Source organism: Cyrtonyx montezumae, unplaced genomic scaffold (genome assembly GCF_038088225.1).
Source record: "Cyrtonyx montezumae isolate F1298 unplaced genomic scaffold, pur_monq_1.0 scaffold_3, whole genome shotgun sequence".
Classification (NCBI taxonomy): Eukaryota; Metazoa; Chordata; class Aves; order Galliformes; family Odontophoridae; genus Cyrtonyx; species Cyrtonyx montezumae.
This window is the reverse complement of record NW_027072034.1, coordinates 56,052,767-56,080,645: the sequence shown is the minus strand read 5'-3', so window position 1 is coordinate 56,080,645 and position 27,879 is coordinate 56,052,767. Positions and strand designations below refer to the sequence as shown.

The 27,879-nt window shown below is 42.1% G+C and overlaps 1 protein-coding gene across 1 annotated transcript in view; it reads left to right on the top strand.

Moving 5' to 3' along the window:
* UMODL1 (uromodulin like 1) overlaps positions 1–25,836 on the top strand; it is a 39,929-nt gene extending 14,093 nt beyond the window's left edge. The window contains exons 9-20 of the mRNA XM_065740850.1: positions 560–779; positions 3,715–3,852; positions 4,884–5,561; positions 8,421–8,533; positions 15,531–15,744; positions 16,677–16,814; positions 18,650–19,107; positions 19,594–19,736; positions 20,415–20,651; positions 21,429–21,588; positions 23,868–23,952; positions 25,649–25,836. Of these exons, the coding sequence (XP_065596922.1) occupies positions 560–779; positions 3,715–3,852; positions 4,884–5,561; positions 8,421–8,533; positions 15,531–15,744; positions 16,677–16,814; positions 18,650–19,107; positions 19,594–19,736; positions 20,415–20,651; positions 21,429–21,588; positions 23,868–23,952; positions 25,649–25,836 (2,772 nt within the window). The remainder of the gene's footprint in view (positions 1–559; positions 780–3,714; positions 3,853–4,883; positions 5,562–8,420; positions 8,534–15,530; positions 15,745–16,676; positions 16,815–18,649; positions 19,108–19,593; positions 19,737–20,414; positions 20,652–21,428; positions 21,589–23,867; positions 23,953–25,648) is intronic.
* Positions 25,837–27,879: the final 2,043 nt, after the last annotated feature.

The following is a 27,879-nucleotide window of genomic DNA, read 5'->3' as shown; positions in this document are numbered from 1 at the left end:
TGTGCAGTTGCGTCTTCCAGTGTACGGTGGTCACATTCAGATTGCCTACTGGGAACAGCCCCTGGCCTGTGCTAATTGCCAAACTCTGCGTGGATATTGTCTGAGGGTCTATAGCTGCCAGATGCCCAAATCACCAAATTCCAGCTCCTGGGAGCTCTCCCCCATTTCCTATATAGCTGAATATAGGAAAGCCTTGAGATGCATGAGAGCTTGTGATGTGTGACCTGCAGTGCTAACTCGAAGGGTGTAATGCATTTAAGCTTACCTTGTAAAGCATGATTAGTAAGGGAAGAAAGAATTCTGCTTATTTGAACCAGAATGGGGTCTGGTTTGTAAGATAAGAGGTAAGATGTATACTGTTTTCAAGAGTGCATCAAGGAGATCCATGCCTCTATGTGCCTAAATAATAACTGAAACACTTTGAAACTTCTTTTTACTACATTTCCTACTAATGTTTACGAATATAAGTCTTTAGAAATGGTACCACCATAGCTCAGTTTTAAAAAGCAGCTATTGATGCTGGGTTCCTAATTGTCAGCGGTTCTCTAACTCTACTCAGATTGGAAATTCATTTCCACCCAACATTTCTACTTTATATGAATCTGGGAAACTGAAAGTGCAGATTGAATCCCTGCAAGCTGGGAGCGTCATTGTGAAACTGAGAATTGCAGTGCAGGATCCTGAGTTTCCAGTCGATGCCTCCACCTTTGCCCCAGTGCTTTCATACTTGTACAATGGCTCCATGCTTTTGGTGGATCAGCAGAACTCTACAGTAGAAGGTAATTTTTAAATTATTATTTTAATAGTAGAACAGTGTTGATATTTTGATCGTTTATAGCATCACCAGCATTCTTCTTGAAAAACAGGGAGACAAAGGGTGTGGATCTAATGGTGGTTTGTTGGTGGGAAAGCCAAGAAGGAACATGAGCTGTCCTCAGGTATCTACAGGCACCACCGCCCTCCACAGAAGCAGAGGAACCCATGGTTTCACCATTGATTTTCCTATCCTCTCTCCTTTTTGTCAGTTGCAGAAAGTTTGCATCTCTTCCTGAAGTGAGGACAGGATTACTTTGGAGTGTTTGTAGCCTTTAGATACTCATGCCCCCGAGACAGTTTCGCGCTTCAAGGCTGTGGAGTTGTACTTGGGCCAGGGTCTAAAATAACTATCTGGAGAAATTCCCGAATGTCTTCTCAGTGAGTAGGACTGAAGGAACACATATGGAATTTATGTTAAATTGGGCCTTTGTTTGATCTTCAGTAATTACCATTTTTATCTACAAAGGACTTATTTCTGTCTTCAGGTTTCCCAGCTGGCAGAGCCAGTCGGAGCTCAAAGTTGCCAAAGTCAACAGAATAGGCTATTCTTCTCTCTTGGTGCACTGAGCCCTTAAAAGCTTATTTGCTGTGATTAGGGAAAACTCCCTTTGGAGTTTCAGAGCATATGGAGGTTAGAGAGGACGGGAAAAAAACAGAAGAGAAACTGTACCTGAAGCCTACAGAAATCACAGTGCTAGCAGGAACTGAATTGCAAGATACACACATGTGCCAACATCCTTTACAAACATTACTGATAATCTCCTGGCTGCTCACAGTATCCTGAGGAGTGCACAGGAGTGGAGAAGAAGGTGGCAATATTTTAGGACTGTTTTTTAATTGCATAAAGCCAGTTGGCTTCCAGTAGCGCCACTCTTATCCAGGAGTGCAGACAAAGTCCCTGCTTCTCCTCTACCCTCTCTAGGAGTAGAGTAAAGGCATCTATTTCCTATCCGTGCCCAAAGAAACATTTGTTTGACATGAGTTTCTTAAAGTCAAATGTGAAAAATAAGACCAAGGTGGCTAATGTGCTTGGCTTAGTGACAGAGGCAGAATGGGGAGACTGGCTTTGGAACAGCAAAGATGAGAAGTCATGAGAGACAGCACCACTGCGGGGAGAGGAGCAGTTGTATCTCTCTTTGTAGTCTCATACAATTACAAAACTTTCTGTAAAGATTAATTGAGACACTGAAGGTGCTGTCTGTTGTGTGAGGCATGGCAAGGAAGGAGAAGGGGACCTGTGTGGAGTCAGGCCCAAGGTCAATATAGCAATATCACATCCTCAGTACCACCAGGAGCCAATTCCTGGAGAAGTTAAACAATATGGCAAGTGCAGGGAGTGAGTGTGTGTGTGCATGTGTACAAGTGCATGTGCTACCGCCATGGAGGACAGAAAAGACAATGTGAATGTTTGGCCTGATGTGTAGTTGAATGTGATTTCAGAGGTGAAGTCTGCTAAAAAAAAACTCTGCTAAGTAATGGGAAAGGAAACCCTCAGAGCCAGTGGAGCCAGTGAATGTAAATTACTTGGCATTAGCACTGGATCATCTCTCTGGTGGTGTGTGAAGCCATCAGGAGTCATATTTACCTCATGGTACAATAAGTCATGAGGGAGAGCATTTCCACTGTTGGTGTCTGAGTAAGTCCTACTTGCTCTTGCATTCTCCCTGAGTGGCTTAGGCTGTAAATTAATAGCCAGATGCTGGCCACAGTCACATGGAATTACCTAATGGAAACAATCATGGATACACTGATTATCTAATGGGGAAGAAGGGGGAAAAACTGAAATATTAACTGGGACGAAAGGGGATGCCTGTGTGCAAGCAAAGAAATGCATGCCTGTATGTGCATGCACACATGCCCCATGCTTTTTCTTTCTAGATTGGGGCTTTCCTTTGTTTCTGAAAAATAATCACAGTGACTAATCTCTGTATGTTTGCAGAACAAGCACTTATGATAACACATTGTTCAAAACAATTTTCGAGCTTCTGATCAAAATTATTTAACCCAAGACACGTCGCTCAGGCTGGTTTTCTGCTCTCCTTCACTCTGCCCAGAGGCAGTGGACGTATATGCACAAGTGAGTGCATGAAGGGAGTGGTCACATGGAATTCGCTAGGGTTATTCATATGCAAAGCATTAACTTGCCCTTTGCCTGCTGGCTGGAACCGGGTGCAAGAGGTAGTATGAGACTCCAGAACAAAATTCTTCATAAAACTGATCTGTGAGGCCATGCAAGAAGCAACTCTAATCCATTCAGAGTGGTGAAAATTAGATTTAAGGAATACCCTGACAACATACTGATGCCTTCATGTGCTAGGCTATCTTTTCTGAGACTATCTCAAAGAGAATCACGTTTGTTTAGTGTTACCTGTGAAAATGAATTATTTATAAAATGAGATTTTGCCGCTAGCACTTCCTCTATTAAGAGATGAAAAGTGCTTATTATTTGCATTTATTTTGCATTATTTGAAGCAGAAAATGATTTGGATTCAGACTCTATTTACTGTTCTAGCTCATGATAGCTAGTGGTAACAGAACTATCCATTACTAATGGAGCTATGCTATGCAGAATCGTATACTTGTGAGGTAGCCCTAGTACAAACGAACAGCATTTTTCTCACTACAAGTAAGTGTTTAATTGTAGAGCAACAAAAAAAGTCTGAAAAATATCAGTACCTGGAGAAAATATTTTTAAGTGTACAAGGACGAATGTTGATTTTTATGTGATGGACAAAACCAGTTTTAGCGTCCTGCATCACTCAGAACTTGTCTGTCATGCAAATGACCAATCACATTCTTAAATTCAAATACTGAATAAAGGACTTCCTGAGATGATTTCCATCTCAGCGCAGAAAGGGAGGCTGTCTGACTGATCTTGGGCTGGTTTTGATCTTACAGACTGGGATGAATGTGCTTCTCGCACAGACAATGACTGCTCCGTGTTTGCACATTGTATCAATCTGGTGGGCTCATACCTATGCAGGTGCAAGACAACCATGGACACCAATCCATCCCGGCCTGGAAGAAACTGTGAGGGTGAGCAAAAGACTACCATGTAGTTTCCCTTTGCCATGAAATTCTGAAATAAGTTATAGTTTTCTACCTGTGTTTTTACTGCAACTGTTCACATAGCACACAAAGTATATAGAGATGCACCTTTGGAGTCTCTGGCCGAAGGAGAACCTTTCTAAACATGAAGGTAGACCTCATACACTTGTTGTTCAGAAAGTAATGCCTCCTGTTTATTTCTAAGAAACTACAACATATACAAAACACACAGTAACACTATTTGCTGGAGCAAATTCTCTGCTACAAAACATTATTTGTTGACACAGCACTAACTTTAGCTCTGTATTTTCACCAGCAGTGCACAAGAGCCCACATGTTGCATGCATAACAGTGTGCACCACTGCTGAAACTCAGCACCCACCCCTCACTGTGCTCACATCCACTGTTGGATCAGCAAGTGTCATAGGTCTATGGGTGCCATTTTTTCTGCATAGAGGAATTCAGCAACGCACCTTTGCTTCATATGCCCTTCCACATTAGATGCCGTTGTGTCAGTCTGCCCCTCTGCCATCTGTCACACATCAACAACATATAACAGGATGTTGGTGGGAAGGTTCAGTCTCTACTGCCTCTGACACAACATCCTCCTCTGAAGTCATGGGCCACCATATTCATAAAATAGTAGATGTTACTTTTGGAGCTGCTTTTGCATCTTTGCATGCAATCTCTCTGAACTTCTCCTAAGTTGCCTAAAGACCGACTGCAGAGAAATACCATTTTGGTATCTCTGTGGCTAGTTTCTTCCCCAACACTGACCCATGGCCTGCCAACCAGAAGAGAAGATTCAGGACTCAAATTTGCTTCTTTGTGTATGCCCATACCAGATTCAATACCACAAAAATCATGAAGGCTATAGTGTCTTTATGAAATATCCAATGTTTATGTACAGCTATTTCATGTGGCTGCGTGTCCCAGCCCAATTTCCAGGACAGACACAGCATGCTCTGATGCCTCCTTGTCTGGTTTGAGGTTCTAGTGCTACATCTATTGTGTTGCAGGTGAGATCGCGAGCCCTCTGACTGAAAAAACAGCCCTTGAAGAAGCAAGCAGCACACAGCTTGCTCTTGAAGCAAGCCCTGCAGCCTTTGCCTTCCCTGCCATCACTGTGGGCTCTGAGATGATCACAACCACCTACCACCCTGCTGTACTGCCCCTTGGTGAAAGTCAAGCACCCCCTCACCATTCTCCCACCAGCGCTCCTCCAGTGCCTTGGAATAAAACCCTGACACCGCACGTGTCCAAGGACAGCAGCCCCACAGCTGTGACTGCAGAGCAGCAGACCACCACGAGTCCATCACAGCAGAGCTCAGTGGCTGCATCTTCTCCCTGTACATCACAACAAGTGGCTACTCTCACAAATGCATCCTTTGGCACAGGCAAGCAAGAGCAACAAACTCCACTGCCAATGTTATCAAACCCATCAGCATTTGGTATATCTGGAAGTCATGCAGGTTTTGAAGAGCCTCAAGTCTACTCTCAATATGGCCCTATCACAGCTCTGCCAGCCACAGGGGATGCAGGAGTTCCCACTCTCACTGCCACTCTCAACACACGCACACAGACAAAAAGAGAGAATAGCTCTCAGGGTGAGAATCACACCACGAACCTGGGGTTACCAGCTCTGCCACGTGTCTCCCTGGCTCCCAAACCAATGTTGAGCCCAACTGTGGACCACAGTGAGTATGCATCCAGCTGTGCATGCATGCCTTGGCAACATGACTGCATGAAAAGAAGAACCTCACCCAGAGTCCAGAAAGATGCACAATTGTCTCAGGGATCTGGAGTGAAGGTGGCTGAAATTAGTTTGCCTATATCAGAGTTATTTCCTTGCAGGAATTGGAACCTTTTCTCTAAACTGATATGTCAAAATAATTTCACTTTTAGGTTATAACTTTACTGATATTACACTTCCTTTTCCCAAAGCAGATGAAGTAAATCATATAGCATGCTGTGTGTCGCTTGTGGAAATATACGCTTCTTGTTCTGCTGCTCTGTCTTGATTTCTCCTGTGTGCTCTGCAGCAGCAGCTCACAGTTATCTCAAAGACCCAGGATGGCATAGCACTGCCCTCCTGTTACCTCTCATGGAGCATGAGCTAAGCATAGCTCTGCAAATTTTCCATGGGATTTCCAGGAGCTGTGTGGAAACCTGTGAGCCATTTTTTCAAGAGCTATAATTGCAAGTAACTGGACTAATGGGAAGCGCTTCATTTGCTTGGGTTTGGGCAGATGTAGTGCATCTCTTTATAGGGCTTTTCTGTTGATTGGAGCTGAATCATATTTCAAAGTTAGAGTCAGATTTGATCCTTAAATTATGTTTTAATTGTTTGTGATAGGGATGCTGCCATGTCTGCTCATCACTGAAGATCTTTTTTCTTTAGTGTGTTAGCTACTGGCACCTGTTTATGTTTTGTTTCAACTTGTCCTTGTTCTTTTCCTCTCACCTTCCACATTTTCCTGACCCCAAACCACATTCCTATGTTCTTTTCTCTTTCCTTGGCCTACAGTTTTCTGTTCCCAAAGGTCTCAGATGACCCAGCCCCAGTTCTGGTTTCCCCTTCTTCCTTTTTCATTGTGGAAACTCTCTTTTTTGGCTGTGAGTAGCCATCTCTGCTACTTCTCCAGCTTCTCTTGTACCACCAACACATCACCCATCCTGATCATCGGTGCCATAGTGTCCACATCTCCCATCCTACTTTCCTGGGCAGCAGCCATGCTCTTGCCTTCCCTCTTCTTTATGTTGTACCCTTTGCTGCCTGCATTGACAAGACCACGGAAAAGATAAAGGCAAATAACTAGTTTGGGAGCTTGCTGGCCAAATGGGGAAAGAATAATTTTGAATTCAACAACATACTGACCTCAGTTGAAAACTCAATTTGCTGCTTAAGCCTTTTTCTTTTTCATTCTTTCTTGTTCCTGGGGAACAAGAGGAACACCACAGTGATGTCTCACCAGCTGGAGGCAGGAAATTCAGAGGGCAAAGCCCCACATCTGATGAAGTTTAATGTAAAGCTCCTTCTTGTGGCATCATCTCTAACCTGGAAGGTCAACAATCAACCCTTCATAATCTGTTCATGTCTTTAAAAAACTGATTTTTATTTTATTTTATTTTATTTTATTTTATTTTATTTTATTTTATTTTATTTTATTTTATTTTATTTTATTTTATTTTATTTCCATTGGAGAATTGTTTAGAGCACTTTCCCCTCTCTCCATCAGACAGAAGTGGTTTATCTCCTAAATATCTATGCCTACAGAGCAGGACAATCCATAGCAGAAAGTGAACCTCAATCTTTTGATCTTGCTGGTGGTTGCTGTAAGGGTTCATTTGGGATCAGAAATATACTGGGACAAAGGAACCCTAATTTTGTGGCTTCTTTCCTCTCTTCTCTAATGCTTCACTTTATTACAATTTATTCTAGCATTTATCCCACCTGAAAATGTTGTCTCCAGTATGACTAGGACAAACTTCGATACAGTGTGATCCATATAGTCTGTGCAAAGCCCTGCTTTTCCATTCTTGTTCCTTCAGAAAAATCACTTAACATGGAGAGTAAAGCTCAGTGTAGGAGTCTGACAGTATCAGGGCTGGAAATTAGTGTCTTATGCACACTTGAAATCAGTACAGAAATATGTAGGGAGGAAAGCAAGATGGTACAACAGAAAGTAAAACCAGTAACTTCGTTCAGAAACAATTTTAAGGTGAATCCTTTGCTAGATTGTAGTGTTCTTGGAGTCTTTTGTGAAGACTGTCCCATACTCATAAATGACATTATTGTGTTAGAACTTGCTAAATCTAGGAGTGATTTGTTAGCAGACTGAAGGCTTCATGAAAGTAATTGGGTGGCAATGGTCATGAGATTGGGTGATATCAGTCAGCTAATAAAGGATACTAGAGGTATGAATCATGTCTTCAGAAGTGCTTTCTCTTCTGTCTGTAATCACCTTCAGTGTCTGTGGTAACAATTCCAAAACAAATGATATCAAAAAATGACCTAAAACATTTGAAACCATTTTAATGTGATACAGCACACACAACTTCAGAGAGGAGATGTATACTCTGTTGGATTAATCTCATTTTACACTGTATAAAATGCAGAAGTCTAATCCCAGGCATCTGGGTAGCCTTCCTCTGAGGCTAGAGGGAAAGACTTGGAAGGGTTTGCTCTCTGGAGGGGCTGGTGTATTCCCATTACAAGTAGAGAGAGCTAAGACAGGAGCTGAGGTTGAAAGAGCAGTTCAGCACCTAACCGTTGCTGTAGAGAAACATTTCAGAAGTCCCAGACCATCTGAGGCAGAGCTGACAGCTCTAAGTCTGATGGGAAGTCTGTCCTTCAGAGGCATCCGGAGGCCAGAAAAAGTGGGCCCTGCTGCTGTACACCTGTGTTAAGGCTATGTTTTAGATGGCTAGTCTTTGGCAGTTGTGCGTACGTATTGCTGGGCATGCTTGGGCCTGTCACGTATTTGTCCCTGGGCTACAAACCATGGAACACATAATAAAATTGTCCCTTTTTTTTTTTTTTTTTAAATCTGCAGCTGTCCAGAAACTTAACGGAATGGTGCAGATAACAAATGTGGAATACTCACCAGGCTTTAGCAATGCAAGCAGTGAGGAATATCAAAATTTTACACATCTCTTTGTTGATGAAGTAAGTGGCTAAGAAGGATGGTGACCTTCTACTGGTCACAGTGAAACCACGTGTGTGATCTGTTTCCCATGAAAAGTGTATGCCACCTGTGAGATCTGTGTCCTCCTGAGTGAGCCTGCAGCACTGTTTTAGCCTGAGAAAAGTATCTGGGGATTCTCTGGGGCTTCCATTTCCTCTGCTTCTTGTGTCTGGTTATACAGGTTTATTTGTTTCCTCCAGGGATATGCTACAATGTTAATGAATATTTGCAAAGTGCTGCTTTAACCTATTACCCTATGCATCAGTGTATTAATGAACAGTGTGATTGTTATTACCCTTTGTCACAGGCTGACATTCCTTCCAATCACCCTTTGTTGTAGCCCTGTATCTGCAAAGGGTGTGGTTTCTTGTGGAGTCACCTTTGCCCTCACCTCTAATTAGAGCACAGGGCATCAAAGCACACAGCCATGTCAGCTCCTCCTTTAGCACACTCTTAATGCCAGGGTATTGCCTCTGACAGCATCGCTCTTCTCATTTCTCAGTCAATTTATCAAAAGTGTGTTTCTGCTGATGTTTGCTCAAACATGTCTGTGCTTGGAAAACCTTTGGTTTTGCTGGGCTGCTTTATTGCCTCCTCTCTTTGTTTTCAGAGGGCTGATAGCTCTGATGATCACTACTGACCATTGTTTGCCTCTTCAAACACTGTAGAGATTTCCTCAGCCTCTCACTGTGGTCAGAGCTACAGTCTGACAGCAAACACATCTGTCTGCTGGACGTTCACTGGCAACAGTTGGTAGTCATGCAGAGCTCAGGCCAATGTGAAGTTGGAGAACACTGTAAGGAGGGAAATGTGTGCTCTGCTTAGCTATGCATGGTGTTTTCTTGGATATCATATAGGTTTCCTGCCGGTTGTTACTGGTTTGCACCTTTCTGGATGTGTTAGTGCACTGTAGCTTTCTCCGAGTTGTTTCAACCCTAAGCTGTCACATCAGAAAGGCAGCCACAGTATGATAGGGACGTGATTAGCAAAGTGAAGAGGGAGCAGCTCTCCACTGACCTCTCTTTCATTCAGCTTCACTTGCTGCCTGAGGCTATTTTGCAATAGGACATTTAAAAGGGCTAAAATGAAAGTATTTTTTTCATGAGCTACTCATTCAGATGCCTTAATCCAAAAAAAAAAAAAAAAAAAAAAAAAAAGATCCATGTAGGTTTAGAGAATCTGTAACATAATTACATAAAGGAACCAGAGTAGATCTTGTATGGGTTTTACCCAGTTCTCAAAGTTCCAGGTAGAAAACGACTGCTTGTGATTATAAGGCACCCTCTCCTTTTTCTAGCACTCTAATTCTGTGGACCAGCCACAGATGAGCTGTGTTAGTGCTGATTTCATCTATCCCTGAATCACTGTCTGTAGCTCTAACAACCTCAGGGGAGCCCGTTCAGGTTGGATATTAAGAAGATTTCATTCTCAGAAGGAGTGGTAAGACACTGAAAAGGCTGCCCAGGGATGTTCAAGAGCCATGTGGCTATGGCACTGCAGGACAAGGTCATTTGGCATGGTGGGGTTGGACTAGGTGATCTTAGTGGTCTTTCCAACCTTAGTGATTCTGTGATTCTATAAACTTTGTCAAAACCTGTCATGAGGTTTTATTACAGGTGTTGTGTTTCCAGACACTAAAGTAAGGGAAGTACAGGATAAGGTCTGCATATTTCTTGTCCAGATTACAAAGGCCAGAAATTGATTCTTTCAAGATCGGGAGGGAAAGTTTAATGGACTTTAAAGGCACTCTCAAGTTCCAGTTAAATAAATGTTGCTGAAGATTTTACTTAAACCTCTTTAGAGTCACCATCTACAATTGAGAGGATAAGTCTTAATGTGTATCATGGCCTTCACTGTAGAGCTATCCCAGCACTTAAATGCCACGTGGTTAAATTGGCTGCACAGACAAAATAAATACTGTTCCTTATATAATGTGTAGATGAGAATGAGGTAATAACTTGCACTATGATTGTCCAGACTAACTCCATCATCCTGCTTGCATTACACCTGAAGAACAACATAGCTAAGGGTAAGAAAGTGTTTTAGTCTTCTTTTGCTACAGCCAAGAGGAAAATCCTGAGAACTAGGACTTGCCCTCAAGAAAACAAACCAGGAATACAAAAAGTCTGAATTGAGAATGCATTCACTGATGTGCATTCCTGAATCTAAAAGGTAGGTTTGAATTCTGGTGTCTTAAATGCTGTCTGACACAGTGCAATGCTAATAACTGGCAATGCCTTATCAAGGTGACCTCTCATTTGGAACTGACATAGCCCTCGTTTTACGTAGCTTAATGCACTTAAAATAATTGCATTTAAAGCCATCTGAGTGTGGAATGAGGTTTGATACAGGGATTAAAGCGTCTTTGCTCTCAGAGTGCAGTTGTCTTATTTTGTCAGGGTCATTCCCTTCCATTGGTGCTGGTATTTGTTCTGCTGGTGTTGCCTTGCTCTCCTGAGGGTCACTTCTGGCACACCTTTTTCTCCTGGTTTGGTTCAACTATGAGTGCTACAGAAATAGTAGCAACAACAGATGCAAGGTATTTCATTTTTCTCGTGAGAAAAAAATGGGGTTTTCTTGTAAAAAGTTCTCTCTTTTCTGTCTTCTTGTGGCTCGCTTCATCAACTGTTCTGTTAGTAGCACAGGGTGTGGTGGAGTCATGCAGTCTTCTGAATAAAAGGTTTTGCAGTGTCACCTAGTGGCTAAATTCAAGTATGGATGAATATCCCAGTGATGCTTTTCGAGCTCTGAGTCCTTAGTGAGGAAAAATGTAGAAAAGGACAGAAACAAGCAAACAGACATACAAAAAACAAGTGACCAACCAAACATCCCAAACTTAAGTTACAGGGAATGACCAATAAAATGAAAGCTTCAGGAGAAATCTGAGAAGGAAATAGTGGTAAGATTAGGGATGAGCTAAGAGTTATCTCTGAAATCAATGAGTGTCCAGAAGTTCAGATAAAAATATTGGAAATACAAAAACTTAGGACTTAACACCAAGCATTCAGCATGGCTATTGGCAGAAATTTCTTCTCAGGAAGAGCAGTGAGGCAGTGGCACAGGCTGCCCAGGGAGGTGGTGCAGTCACTGTCCCTGGAGGTGCGCAAGAACCTTGTGGATGTGGCACTGAGGGATGTGGTCAGTGTGCATGGAGAGGGTTGGCTGGTGGTTGGATTAGATGATCTTAGTGGTCTTTTCCAACCTTAATGATTCTTCGATTCTATGAAATTGTGAAAGGGCAGAAAGGGAGAAGGGACTGTGTCCTAAAGCCTCGTGGCCTAGGAAATAGGGGATTTTGGGGCTGCCTGGGCTTTACCAGGGCTTTACCCCTTACTTCCTCACAGTTTTGCCTCCACATCCAATAGGGCACTTCAAGCTTTGTTGTGTGGGACTTACTGTTGCGTGGGAGCCCTTTGTGGGTGCAAACAGATGATTTGTTCCATACAATGCACATTAATTCCAGCAACTCAAAGAAGGGCTATGGCATGCCTGCAGAGCCTGACCTGCTTGCCTGGCTAATACACAGTGGGCAGAGATGCATCAGCCTTGATACATGGAGTTATGGTCACCTGGGACAATCCAGAAAAAAAAAAAGCATGGCCTACATGCACAGGTGTGAAAGAGATGAGGATTCTGACAATTATCTTGTCAAATCTCACAGCTGCCCCATGGACTCTCCCTAGGCTCTCTCTGGCAGCAGTCACAGCCTGCACCCTGAACAGTGCTCTGTACACAAGCTCTGTCAGAACTTGTGGCTGAGCTCCAGCTCTTCTGCTGCAGATATTTCCTGAAGGAGATGTATAGAGGAAGAAGGGGTTGGAGGTGATCACAGCACAGCCCCCACCCACCCCCTTAATCCTCTAGGAAGCTGAGCGAAGGAAGGAAGTGCCTGATGTATCCTGAAGGGATGCTCTTAAAGCAGAGGAGGGATGTGAGTTACCAATCTGCAGCTGCATTTCTGATGGCAGTTTCTAAGCATTATTATAATATTGAGAACTCAGGACCACCTGGTTCAGGCTTGGAAGTGATGACCCACTCTTTCTTTTGCTGCATCTTTTAGCTGTAAATGTGAAAGGATGCAATAAACCTTCCCAGACATGTGGGAAAGATGTTATGAAACACAGGGGATCCATAAGCATCCCCTGGGCTAACTTAATGGAAAAAGTCACAGTGTTGTTGGGCAGTATCACACATCCTGTGCCTACCCTGGCACCTGGCCTTCAGGTGTGCACTGCACTATGGATGTACTGTGGTTGGGTGCTGGATCCGGACAAGTGTGCAAGCCCGTGTGTGTGTGTTCTCTGCATCCCCTTGGGATGTGCATGTAGGCAGGGAGTCCTGTTTAGTCCTGTGAAGCTCATTGCGTGGGCAATCTAAAATGATTAAGGGAGGAATTGTTTTCCAGTTTCTCTGAAACAAGTCTGTCCTTCTGTAAAATGTTTTTTCAACATAGTCTTTACAGCTGTACACTTATCATCAGCCTTCTGTCTCATCTTGAGTTGGTCCTGTTAGACAACACCATCCGGCCTGTGTCTGCTCTTCCTCTGACTGGTGCTGAGCCTAGAGATGGAGGGCAATGGTGCTGCAAATGCCAAAGTTGCTGTGTGTTTCTGAGTTCCTATGCATGCCTGGCAGACTTGTCCCATTGGCACTCTAATGCAGGAGAAGGAGATGTTCCTGTGGGTGGCTGCCATGCACAGGTACCAAAAGGGGCAGTTCAGGTTGGATATTAGGAAGAATTTATTCTCAGAAAGAATGCTGAGGCACTAATACAGCCTGCCAAGGGAGGTGGTGAAGATATTCAAGAACCCTGTGGATGTGGCACATGGTTAGTGGGCATGGTGGAGATAGGTTGGTGGTTGGACTAGATGATCTTAAAAGCCTTTTCCAGCTGTAATGATTCAGTGATTCTATGGAGACTGGAAGAGAAGGAGGTCAAATCCATGTCTCCAGTCCCTTCTTCTCTCTGCCTCCTGCTCTTTGAAGTGGAAACAGAGAAGCGGAGTAGCCTGGCAGACGCAAAACCTTAAGCAGAGCTGTGTGGTCCCACCCTGCAGAAAGCTAACCATCCTGATCTCTGGTGTACTCTCAAGGCTGTTTCCAGGTTGCCATGACTGAGGCCCAGTGTGTTTTGGCACAGTGATGTTTTCTCTCTTTGGCCACTAATGAGTTGCAAAGTGACTGTGTACATCCTGTGAACTTTCTTGGCTTCTCCAAGATCCCCTCAGCTCAGCTGTGGCTTAGCACTGCAGTACTTTGAGGGTCTGTGATTCAAAGTCATGTGGAGCCATTCCTTAGCCTGGCTCTTGGATGCTCAGGGGGTATTTGTGATCCACCTTGTATAGCATTCAAGAAGGCTAAATGCTGCATGCTACACTTGGGTCATGACCACTTCATGAGGCAGTATGACCTCGAGGAGAAGTGGCTGGAATCACAGAACTGTAGGGGTTGGAAGGGACCTCCAGAGATCATCGAGTCCAACCCCCTGCCAAAGCAGCTCCCTAGCCCAGGTTGCACAGGTAGGTGTCCAGGTGGATCTTGAATGAGACCCTCAGAAGGGGACTCCACCACCTCTCTGTGCAGCCTATGCCAGTGCTCCGTCACTGCACTGGGAAGAAGTTCCCACGCACATTTGTGCAGAACTTCATATACTTCAGTTTTTGGTCATTTCCCCTCATCCTATCCCCATATTCTGCTGAGAAGAGTCCAGCCTCATCCCTTTGCCTCCCACCCCTTAGATATTTATAGACACGGATCAGATCCCCTCTGAGTCTTCTTTTTTCAAGACTGAACACACCCAGGTCTCTTAGCCTTTCCTCATAAGGGAGGTGTTCCACACCCTTTATCATCTTTGTGGCTGGACGCTTTCAAGGAGATCCCTGTCTTTTTTTGTGCTGGGGAGCCCAGAACTGGACACAATACTTCAGGTGAGGCCATACCAAAGCAGAATAGAGGGGGAGGATTGCCTTCCTCGACCTGCTGGCTATGTTCTTTTTAATGCACCCCAGGAAAGCTGCCTGACAGAAAAGGTCCTGGGGATTCTGGTCAATGGCCATCTGAACGTGAGCCAGCAATGTGCCCAGGTGTCCAAGAAAGCCAATGGCCTCCTGGCCTGCATCAGAAATAGTGTGGCCAGCAGGACTAGGGAAGTAATTGTCCCCTTGTATGCAGCACCACTGACACTGCACCACAACAGTGTGCTCAGTTTTGTACTCATCACTACAAGAAGGCCATAGACTTGTTGGAACATGTTCAGAGAAGAGCAATGAATATTGAGATGGGATGAGAAAATGACATGAGAAATGGCTGAAGGAACTGTGATTGTTCAGTCTGGTGGAGTTTGATTGGAGATCTTATCACTCTCTACAACCACGAGAAAGGAGAGTGTAGTGAGCTGGCTGTTCATCTCTGTTCTCAGGTGACAGGTGATAGAATGTGAGTAAATGGCCTCAAGTTGTTTCAGGGGAGGTTTAAACTGGACGTCAGGAAGAATTTCTTCTCAGAAAGAGTGGTGAGGCATTGGAAAGGGCTGCCCAGTAAAGTGAAGGAGTTCCCGTTCCTGAAGGTATTTAAGATGCATGTGAATGCATTGCTTAGAGATGTAGTTTAGTGGTGGGCTTTGTAGTGTTACATGATAGTTGGACTTGATCTTATAGGCTTTTCCAGCCTAAGTGGTTTTATGATTCCGCATTCCTGCAGTTTCTTCTCTCCCTTGCTGTTATCAAAGGCCTTTGCAAGGACTTGTGCCAAATGAAGTATCTTAATCACTTATCTTGTTCACAGTTAAATACATGCCATACACTTCAGCTGCTATAGCGTGGAAATATTATAAAGCAAAAGAGTAATTTTTATGCTGTTTCTCACCGGAGTATGAAGCACAATTCTAATGCATAATATTCTTTTCTAGGTAATGTGCAGTGCCTAAAATATAATTGCTTCTATTTACTCATTTTAACATGTACTTTGTTTTCATTCCAGGTACATAGATCTCTGCCCCTTGACATTCTTCAGCAGGTGGATGCTGGTCTGATTAAAGTGTTGATAACTGATGTTACTAATGGGAGCACTGTGGTAAGTTTCCATTTACTGATTGCAGAAGGTGTGGATATCTACTACATCATCTCTGCTTTTCGCGATGCAATTGAACACAGCTCCTGTTTCACAGTGGACAAGAACAGTCTCTCCATAAACGGTAAGGAACAGCTTACAGCCCAATTGTTCTTTAAAACTAGAAAGATCATAAAGCCTGTTATTATTCTGTATTTTTGAGGTGAACGTATCTGTAAAACGAATGAAAAGCCTTTATCTCTTCTATATTGCTTCTGCTTTCCATCCAATAAGCTTTTTCAGAAAACATCAAAAGATAAGAAGAGAGGTATACCTGATCAGAACAAACTGGTCTTTTTGTCTCTAGCTAGCAATAATTTTTAGAGAAGATTTGGGGTTATTAGAAACTGGAAGAAACTGAGGGTTTTACTGGCCACCGGTGGAAACATGTCATTGTACACAGACATAGTTATCTTCATTTAAAATTGTTTTGGAACACATTACTCTCTGCGTTGTACTGATCATTTTGAATAAGATAGAAATCCAAGGAACAAATGAGTGAAAAGGAAAATTCCTGCACTGGGAGTATATGTTTCCTTCACACACCTGTGGGCTATGAGTTCAGACAAAAGTAAACAGCTTGTCGAGACAAGCACAATGGCTTATTGTAAAATCTCTTTTTCCTTATGAGATATAAGTCACTAACAATAAACAGTAGTCTCCTGACTAACTACTGTTGACTCCTGTTCCACAAACTGATGTGTCATCTCTGAAAACAATATCAAATTATATAACCTGAATGCAATAAATTTGTCCAAATATTATTGTTACAAGCTGCCAGTTAAAATCTCAAGAAAAATGACATCAAAAGCAAGTATGTGGCCTGTTCTGTACATTCCTGTTGCCTGTTATCCTTGCAGCTGTGAATCTGGAAAGTTGCATTTCAGGTTGATTTTTAGAGATCGTGGCTCTTTGTAGCTCTTTGTGGGATGCCTACCCCTTGGACCCGTTTCAAAAATAACACATTTCCATTTATACACTCTCCACCTTTGTCTTTTGCTTAAATATACCCAACAGATTATGATGAGTGCAGGAGTGAAGAAGACGACTGCTCCCCAGATGCATCATGTTATAACACACTTGGGTTTTACCAGTGCATCTGCAACGACGGATTTGCTGATGTGCAGCCAGAAAGACCTGGAAGAAACTGCAAAGGCAATTTTTTTATTACTGTCTAATGGCTAACTGAACTCTGAGCATTCTCTGTTGGATCAAGGTCATTCTTGCCACAGGCCTTGAAATTCTGCCAAGGTTGAATTTGATTTGTTGTATGCAGCTGCATGCTAATGGGGAAAGACTTGCCGTGGACTTTATGTATTTCTGATTGCGATAATCCCTTATGAGAATTTATTATATTAATATTTAATGCTATCTTTCTAAGGTTCTTCTAATAGTCCTGTTTTCTCTCTCTCTTTTTTTTTTTTCCATTAAAAGTATGTTAGTTATTTCCATTGGCAGTGACAGAGAAGGTGAAAGAAAGCAGGTACATGGTGTGACCTCTGTATTGCCTCAGGGTTGAAAAGTTAGTACAGTATGACAAATGACTGTTTTCTATTAGTTGATTCATCTAGCTTCTTCCGTCTTTCCTTGAATCATTTGTTAGCTGACGTATAGTCAGTTTTTGAGCTTCTAAATCCTTTTAGGTTTCTTCCGTAATTTGTGCTTGTTTTTGTAACCACAGAGATAAGCTACTCATTGGCTGAAGTCACAAGGATCCGTGAGCTGATACTAACTTTTGCTGATTTGTTTAACCATGACATTTATTATGATAATGAGCTTATGGGGAAGAGCTTGGAAAGAGCATGGAAAGAGCACTAACTTCTTATTCATCTTGCATTCAAATCCACAGCTTTTCAATTTGGGGCACTCCTGAAAGCTGGGAAGCTCCAGAGGTTATATGCTTATGTATGTTTCCTGGGGAAAAGGAAGATGTCACTTGCATTTGCAGCAGTTGAAAACTGATTAAGAGAATTTTTATGCAACGAGACACATCCTGTTCCACTGCAAATGAAGTTTATTATATAGGTGCTCTCTAAGTCTCTTACTAAAGTACTGGCACAGGCTGCTCAGAGAAGTGGTGGATGCCCCATCCCTGAAGACATTCAGGGTCAGGCTGGATGGGGCTCTCAGCAACCTGATGTAGCTGTAGGTGCCCCTGTTCACTGCAGGAGAGTTGGAAGGGACCCTTAAGGGCCATCTGGTCCAACTCACATTATTCTCTGATTCTAAGTCAGACACATATGTTGTTTCTATTACCAGAGTGCCATGGGGTAACCCCAGCACCTGTGCTGAAGGCAGTGAGTTTGACATACATTCTGATCTCAATCTCTGCTGTTCCTTTTCCCCTGCTTGCCTTCTTCCTAGAACCCTTACAGATTCCTACCAGTGTTTTTGTTAACTACTAACTGTATTTCTCCAGGCATAAGTGTGCAAGATGAGCCTGCTTCATAAAGTTTGTCCTGCATGTCCCTCATAAATGGTGTTTCCAAAGCTCTCAGTGTAATATTTTCTGAATACAGTCTGCTCAGAAGGGGACCAATTTTTTAAACAAATTCTGCTCCTGTTTATACCTCACAGCCAGAGGTGTGTGGTCAGCCATAGAACTAGGCAAAAAGATCCAAACACTTGTTCAGGGGCTTGCAATTGAGGATTTCCTGCAGGCCCTGATCATCCAGAAGCTGTGTATTCGTTTTGCTCAAGCATACTAGTTATTACAGCTCTCACGAAGTAAAGTACTTTGGCTTTTTTCACAAGTGCTTTATATATTTCATGGGTTATTTCTTAAAACAAACAAACCAACCAACCAACCAAAAAAAAAAAAAAAAAGAAAAAGTCACAGCTGTGACAGTACATAGAGCAGATTGAAAATATGGAAGTAGCTATCTTTCTGCCAGTAACTGTAAGTTCCCTCAAATGGGTTTGCTTTTATGTTATCAAATCAATCTGAATCTGTAAATGACATAAGTACTTTTATTTTTGTTACTCTTCAGCACTTCCTACCAGCCAGGAGGGAACTGTGGTGGACAGGAAGCCTGAACAAAATGCAGTTTTACCTGTGACATCTTTGGAGACTCCGACTTCTGTTTCCTCCTTTGTTTCACTGAACTTCTCTACTACTCAAAACAGAGCTCTGGAGGACACTCCATTCTCCAGCGTGATGCTGCCTATTCTTACCATGGGTTCTGTGTCAGCTCCTGATGTTCCTTCTCAAGCATCTCCCACCCCCCTCATTAAACCTGCCCAGGCGATTTCCATTAAAGATGCAGTGACAGTGTTCTGTGAAATCGAGAAGACTGTTCTTGCCATCCAGAAGGGATTTTTACATCAGGAATCCATCTCTGAGTCCTCTCTGTACCTGGGGGAGCCTCTCTGTAACGTGAGCATCAGCAATGGCACTCACGCTGTGCTGCAGGCTGGCTGGAGCGAATGCGGCACTGAAGTTGAGACTGTAAGTCCACTGAGCCAGGGAAAGCCAAGAAGGCCCAGAGTACTTTCCCTTTTTGGGAGGGGAGGCTGTTCCCTGTCTTTGGGTACAATCTGGTCATTGCTGAAGTGTTGAACAAAGAAATGTCTTTGGAAAAATAAAAATTTCCTAATGTGAATAGAAAGTCGCCCGTGTGTTTTGGGCAGAGGGCAAGTGAGAATGGGAAGGGCATCTTTGGGATTCAGCAAGAAAGCTCAAGATCCTTTCCAAAATCTACTTTTTGTACTGCTCTAGGCTTGCTCTGCAACTATCAGAATCCTTTTTAATTTTTTTTTTCTTAAGAGCAATTTCAGCATCATATTTAGAAAATACCCCAGTTGCTCCCAGTAACTGGGAACGGTGGATGCCTCTATGGATCCCAAAACAGATTTTTTGCTCAGACCATGCATAAGTACAGAAATGGCCTCACCGAGCACTGATTGAGTTATGTTTTTTCTTTCTGTGTTTCAGAATGTGACTAACACCATAGTGAAAACTATATTGCGGAATGATGGTTCTGCTCAGGGAGTAATCCGTCACTTAAAAGTTGCCAGTCCTATTCACTGTGTGTTTCAGAATGATCTCTTGACTTCCTCTGGGTACACTGCAGAAGGGTAAGGAGTATCTCTCTGTGCTTTGAAATGCTGGTGTGATACATGGCCGTTACCTGGCTAAGCCATAGGTGAAAATAAAATTTTGGGAGCTACTGGTGCAGCTCTGGAAAATATTATTCCTACCTGTTGCATTCTTGGGCAATCACATGTAACTATAAGTAGTACTAGTAGTAAGATGGAACCAAATCTACTGTTTACACTCTCAGCAAAGGCAGCAGCACAAGTTTTGCTCTGCTGCTGAACGTTCTCCCTTTTTACAGATCTTTCTCCAGCCCCTTCTATCTGAGCTGTCTAATTTTCTCATCTCTCTCACACATTGTTCAAATTTGTTTCTTTTCTTTCCTTATCTTCTGTGCTAAGCTATTACTGTCCTTATTTGGACCTTTAAGACAGATCATAGACATACTGCCCCTTAAATCTACTAAAATAGCTATCTGCTTTATTTGCATTGCCATGACATCCCACCCTTAGAGTTCTTCCTCTTGCATTTCTGTGTTTCTTAACATTCCAACTGAAAACTCGATGCATCTTCATCCTTTTTTCTTGAACATTTCCCTGGTAACCTATACTGCAGATTACATTTCACTACTTAAATGCACGGGAAGTAGGGGCACCATTTTATGACTTACTGAAGTAGTCAAACTTGTTGTCTTTAAAAGAGTTAATTTGTTATTTCAGAATTTACACCATTTTTGAGGATTTACATGGATCTGGATACTTCAGAACAGAAATGCAGTTATTTATTGGAAACTCCCCAATACCAAAAAATTTCAGTGTCTCTGCCAGTGATGATGTACTGATTGAAGTGGGGATTCATAGAGCAGACAGCAAGCTGAAAGTGGTCCTCACTGACTGCTGGGCAACTCCGACCAACAATTCAGTGGATCCCCTCTCATTTGCTTTTATCAACAACAGGTAAAGTAAATGTCACTTGTAAATAACATGTGCCCTATCTTGAATCTTCCAGTGGCACTGACTGCAAATGTGTTTTATTTAAAATATCTTTTCTGTGTGTATTCTTCATTTGTATGCACTGTCCCTTAACTGGTCAAACGTTAGAACAAAATACGAAGATAAATTGTTTTTAAAGAAGAATGTGGTCATTTGTTTGAGTTTGGCTGTTTTCCCCATAGTTTTGTAAAGGCATTGTACCTTTGACTGGAAGGAATAGGTGGTTTTCATGGACAACGATGAAAAGAATATTTGAAAAATGTGTGCTTCACCCATCTCTCTATGATTGAGGTATTACCAAGAACTTGTGTAACTCTCCTCACTGAAGTTGTAGGTTGATTGATTCTGATTTGTTATGACTTGCAGACGGTATTAATGCAGCCTCTGGTAACAGAGAATGTTTGTTTCTATCTGGACACCCAAATTCACCTTGACATCATGTTCCTTATGTTCTCTTTCCATCTTAAAACACAGAATGGTCACTATTCCCAGTAACAAAAACTATTCCTATTAATAAGTTGTTGGTTTCCTTTTTTTTTTTTTTTTTTTGTGAAGCCAATTTAAGTCCTCTCTGGCACCCTTTCTCTTCTTTTCTGTCCCCACAACTACCTCTCATATCTCCTGTTTTATTTGCTGTCTGTGATAATAAAGCAGCAATAATCCCTCATCCTTTCCATGCTATATCTACAATGTGACATCTATAGCCCTAGCTGCTATGTGTGATTTTCTCCTTCTTTTCAGCTGTCCTATTCCAAATACATACACCACGCTTCTAGAGAATGGAAATTCAAGCAAAGCACAGTTTAAACTGAAAATTTTTTCCTTTGTCAACAACTCTGTAGTTTACCTACACTGCAAAATTCGTATCTGTATGGAGACACCGGGAAGCACCTGCAGGACGGTAAGGGTTTGTTATGTGCTGTTATTCTCTGACATGACATTGCAGTCCTTCTGCGTAATTGAAGGAATCATGTTTCCAAATTGGGTTTAAAATAGCTCCTTCATCCTCCTCCACTGAGAACAGAGTGGAATGGGGAAGAACAGCAGCATATTGAAATGTCCACCTTTTTTCCTATTTCTCATCCTTGCAGTTAGAAGCATGGAGAGTGCACAGCAATAGGTGTTAAAAGGCTGGGAGACTTGAGGACTGAACCTTTCACCTCATCCTAGGGGTGGCTGGAAGGCAGTGAGCAGGAGTTACAGCAAGAGAAGCTATTCAGAAATGTGTCAGAACACATAGACATGTCACAGTTACCACTCATATTGTCAGTTTCAGTGGGAATGTCTGAGCAAATGGATTTGGGATGCCTTTCTGTCCTTTATTTCTCCCCTTGAGATGTGTTCCTCTGAATCAGGATTTAGGTGTGAGGAGAGGAAGCTCCATGACATTAAGTTTCTAGGGCTGTGAATCTGAATCTGAGTTTATCAGAGTTTTTAAAACTTTATTGCTTTCATAATCAGACAATGTTTTCATAAAAACTTCACTTTCTAATTATCTTCCTCCTGTGCTCCAAAGCATTGTTTGTTGTTTTTTTTTTTTTTATCTAAGCAAGGGATACACACTGCTTAATCTAAAAATGTGTTGCTACCATGGAAATGAAATAATAATAACAATCAGGCTTTGCTGATAGCTTTTTTTCCTCCCTTTTAATTTTTTTTCTTCTCCTCTATGCTCTTTACACAAGAATTGTCCATTCTGACTGCCAGTTTTTTTTTCTTTTTTCCCATTGAGGATGTTTTCACTAACAGTTTGGTGCTTCTCCATTGTTCAGCACCTTCCTCTAGCTCTAAATAACTCGGCTTAAGCTCATTATAAAGTAAATGAGCTCTTCCTGAAAGATTAAAAACAGCAAGCTGAAGATACTAGCTTATTTTCTCAAGGTATAAAGCTTTCTCCAGAGTTAAATAAAATAAAAAACGTAGGATCAGAAAACCTGACTGATGGATGGAAAGGTGGTTCCAGGTTTCACAGCTGATTTAATAACAGTGTATGACCAGTGTATGACCCACCAGTCTATGCCCTGCTTTGGGGAGCTGGATCCCTCCCCATATTCATGGAACAGCTGCACAAACAGTGTCCTGCAGAGCTGAGGAAGGATGTGGAAGAAGGTGAGAGGCAGGGGAAGAAGAGGGATGGGCAGAACAGGATCTGAATGGGCTGGTGTTGCTGCTGTGAGGAATCAAACGGTTTCTTTGCTAGGTGCTGGTAGGTTTGCTGTTAGAGCAGTTTAGTTGCTTGGGTTAGGCTTGAGTAATGACTTACTTGCTCTATATTATCCTCTTACTCGCTCTTTTTATTCATGGTTTTATTGGAGAGTAAGATGCTCTAAAGATTAGGGAGGATGGTAGTAAGAAATAGGTAGAAGATATGACTTTGGATGGAAGAGAGCTGTGCTGTCACCACCTGTACACTTGGCAGAAGGAGGCTGCTCCACAGCCACCAAGGTACCGCTGTCACCAGGGAACAGCTATGTGAGAGTATTGTCTAGCTGTGGATCTGTCTAAGTGGGAAAGCTGTTCAAGGATAGACCAAAGTTTCACCAACAGGGATATTTTCTGGTGGGGGTGGCCTGTCTAAGGACACTTGCTGACAGTGGATTATAGGGGTGCGTCATTGTAACCAGGCTGATACATTCTTGTGCAGTCAAGCTTGGTGAGACACCCTTGCACTTCCCTGCTTTCTTTTGTTTCTCAGCATTTACATGCGCTTCTGGGAAAGCCACAGTATCTTCTGAATAACCTCAGCAGTCTGCTGTTCCCAGCAGAGACCTTTAGGTTGAGTCTTACAACAAAAGGCCAGCAAACAAACTGAACTGTGCTGCCAAGGAGGTGTGAGAAATATGAGGCTGCTGTGTGTTGTACACATAGAATGAAAAGCTTATTCCCCTGTAGGGTTTCTTCAAAACAGAGTTAATGAAAAGAAAGAGGCTGCCTAGGAGAAAAGTCTGTTCACAGCCCTGTTTTCCAGAGCATCTAACTACAGATTTTAATCCATTGTTTCCCTAATGTCATTTTCTTTGAACTTTGATTTACTCATTTCAGTGAAACTAAGTATAATATTAAGAAACACAAACCTCCATGGGTCAGAATAGCACTGGGCTTTCACATACTAATCAGAAGGTTTTGTGTTATCCGTTAGTCAGCCATGTGACTTGTTGGAGTCTGAATTGATTGTTGCAGAGATGCCATGCAGCTCGATCGCTGAAAACCGGTGAATTCGTCGCTACCCACAGAACTTCCTGGGGACCTCTTTGTAGATCTGCTGGTGAGTTATAAATAGGTGCTTGCAAAAAGGGGGACAGAGAGTAACCACCATTTTAAGACTCTTTTTCACTGCACAGGAACCTGAAAACCTGCGAAACAAAACCCTCAGCATATTTTTCTGAGGAGCAGTTCTCGCTGAAGCTGTGTGACAGTGTGAAAAAGTGTGTGCCCTCTGGCAAAGAGACTATCAGATTGTCAAGGGAATGAAAAGGAGAGGAAAAAAGTGTAGCTATTTCATAGGGCAGCAAGTACAACAGCCATGAAATCAAGGAGCAAATAAATTTGCAGAGTGCAAAAGTGGCTTGCGTCTTAGATTGCAATCAGTTTTTCTAGTGTTTACACTGTAGTTAAATAGCAATTATTTTGAGCTCTCAATGCCTAAATCAAAGGATGTCAGAGATTGTATTGCTGTGTTTCCTTTAACTTCTTGACGTTGATGTTCTTATTACTGTGAGGGAAGGCAGCAGAGCCTTGCTGATGCGTGACACCTTGGTCAGCCTGGTGGAGTGGTGCAGCATAGGTTAATAGTTGGTCAATACCAGCTAGTAATACAAACAATTTGTTGTACTTCTGCCTTTTCTGCATTTATCCCAAGTTATGTTTTAAAGGGCAACTGCTGCTGTTAATATTTGCAATTATTTGGCCTCCTCCATCCATTTGTATTCATAATGTATAGGCATAAAGTACTCATTGAGAGTATTTGTATACACCAACACCACAGTTTTAACACATGGCTACTGGGAATAGACAGAAATCACCCTCCATTCTCTCAGTGATTGCCTGTTTTGCAGTCACTTCATGTTCTTCTGACTGTTGTCTGGTAATGGATCTGGGGTATTTTTTCTTCTATACTGTTTGCCACGGTATTCATTTGGAACCTGAAACAGACTCTTATTCAGCTTGTTTTATTTTTCTTCCCTTATGTACAGGTATTAGTCTGTTAGAATAGGCGTTTGGTGTTCATTTCTCAATTAGTTTTTGTTTTAAAACTTATCAATGAATACAGCTCTGTTTGTACAGTACTTGCATCACGTAGGGATCACTTCAATTTCCACAGGAGACCCTGACACATTTCTAATACTGCAAAACAGCCATCACACTAAAGGATCACACTAAACAAACTGTGAACCAGGTGAACATGTTCTGTCAACAGTCACTGGAAACTGTGTAGAGAGCTGGCAGGGGAACCTGGTTCTTGCCTACACACAGGCATCTCATTCTCAGTGAGATGCCTATGGTGTCCAACTCCCTTGTTCCCCACAGGTCTGGGTGCTAGTCCAGAAGACTACCGGTCTTCAGCAGGTCCCATACACTGCAGATAAAAGTAAATCAATGTTTTTAATAACCATAGATGAATGGTAGCAAGATTAAGATGGAGGAAGACCCCTCTGGGGTCATTACAAAAGCAAGACAACATTTCAAAGTCACCAATCCTCATCCTTTAATTCTTATTTTTTCAGAATATTGTAGAGTTAGATTCCCAACACATACCAGACAAATGTCTGTAGGGAGACTGCACTTTTATGTAAAAAGAGACCTTGAACCTCTCCAGGAGAATCACCTTCCTCAAAATGTTGTATTACTGAGATATCACAGTTCTACTGGCTAATCTGTAGGCAAAGTTTGACTGCCTTTGTAACCCAGAAAATGACTTAGGAATTTCAAAGCTTTTGTATTTCACCTCTTCTTTTTTTTAGCATCTCATTCAAAGAGAGAGAAGGATCCTGGTGTGGGAGTTGGATATATCACCCTTATTGTCATTGCTGCGTTTGGCTTTGTCCTGGCAGTTATGAGCCTTGTCATTTTCCACTGCAAGCGAAAGATGGGAAGATATAACTTCAGAATCAAATCTGACAACTTCAGCTACCAAGTGTTCTATGATTAGCAACTGCCACGTTATCAGATGTAAGTACTGAATCATGGTATGTTACTTTCTTTAACTGTTAGCTCTTCATGAAATGATTAAATACTTGTAGATGAACATCCTCTATGTAAGGGTATTAAACCTCCTAACCTTCTATGGCCAAAGATCATAGAAACATGAAATTCTCACTATTCTTGCATCTTTTTCAGATGCCACAGGTTGTGCAGGAGGATGATAGCCTCCTCTTCCTTCATGCCCTCAGTCTAAGTCACTTGCCACTTTTGAAGTGCATCAATGACCATTCTCACAGAAAGTATATCTCTTTTAGTTTTAGATCATGGATTAATATAATAAAAGATGGAAACTCTAAGTCATAGAATCATAGAATGGCTTGAGTTGGCAGGGACCCCAGGGATCATCAAGTTCCAACTCCTCTGCCACAGGCAGGGCTACTGCAGAAGCTAATTCGATTCAGAAGTTGTCCCTTTCTGAAAATGCTTGGGTTTCACTTTATTTCTCAGAGGGGGCTGTTTAAAAAAAAATAAAAATAAATGGTGGGATATTAGACATAAAGAACTGGAATGTCGATAATGATTGTTTCTTGCAAGAGCCTCCAGAGTCTGTAAAGACAGTTCTGAGGAGTGTTAACCACTGTAACAAGTTCTGCTGCTGTAATTTTGGAATTTAACACTCTTCCAGATTTAGCAACAGATTCAGTAGAGGGTTCAGCACTTTATTTATTTATTTTTGTGAAATCTAGATGCTCACAACAGTTTATATGTTTGTGCCTTTAAGAACGGAAAAGAGAGGTGCTGAAAAATAATACCTAACATTGCTTCATAATTCATGGCTGTTTACTGTGGATCTGATTGCATTTTATTCTTGGGCAGGGTCTTATCTGATGTTGTAACCACAGCTAGGAACTCCCTCCTGATGGAGGCTTCATACACAACAGTGCAGCTGCCATGACCACACCAAATTCACTAGATTCATCATGATGGTATTTGCAGATAATGTTATTTGCTTCACTGAGTGCAGTGTTTCTCACCTACAAGATAAAGAAAGAAAAGAGGAGACTGTATCTCAGCTGGCTGCTTGTAGAATCTTGAACAGTCACTATAAGCTCAATTTCCTCTGGACCTATGTTACAAAGACCAACACACACAGTTGGATGTGGGCAGTTCTGTGAGACCTCTGAAGGTGATAGAGATGCCCTGGTTGCATCTGAAGGGCTGGGCAGTCTCTCTAGTCTGGAGTCCAAAGGGAAGGTAAATTCCCTTCCAGCAGCTGTACAGTTGCATCAATAATACAGGCCCCATAGCCCAGGGTAAAAGGATATCTAGGTCCATTAAATTAAAAGGTGCATATAGAGACTTTGAGTCTTTCTACAGAGAGAGAAGTGGCTTATCTTCATTTGTCACTCTGCTCTCTTGAGTGGTTGTGAATGATTGCAGCACTTGATATTAAGGACAATTACAGGATTGTACAATGACATTGTAGCATAAAGGATATTTTCAGGATCATAATATTTATATATAATAAGCATGTTGGAGTCTCAGACAATATCTCCTTTTAGATGCTGGAACAACTCAGCTTTTCTTCCCTATACGCTTTCCCTTTCATTGCATTTTTTATGATTTTTTTTTCTTTTTTTCTAGTTGGAGAAGAGAATCGAAGCTTGACTTTATTCTGCATTTGGCATTCATTACATTTCATGATGGTGGCCAAAACACTGGCTCTTAGCATTGCAAGTAAAAGGCTTCTGTATTTTGTTTTGGTAGCAATTTGGCTTTTTCCTAATGTTCAAAGAGTTATTTGTGACTGCAACTCCAGGTTGAAGTCAGCTTGTTTTTCAGTTTTCCCATGGAAAAAAGTACAAGATAAAAAGGAAAGACTTTAATGGTTCTCTGTTCGTATTTCAAGACTGGGCTGTCCCACTGTGCCATGTTGCAGTTTTCTTCTCTTAGCATAATTTATACCACTACTACTCACAAAGAACATGTTTCTCTAAATATTTCAGGAAGTAAAGCAGGAAAATGTTAGGGATTTCATTTTCATTTTGTT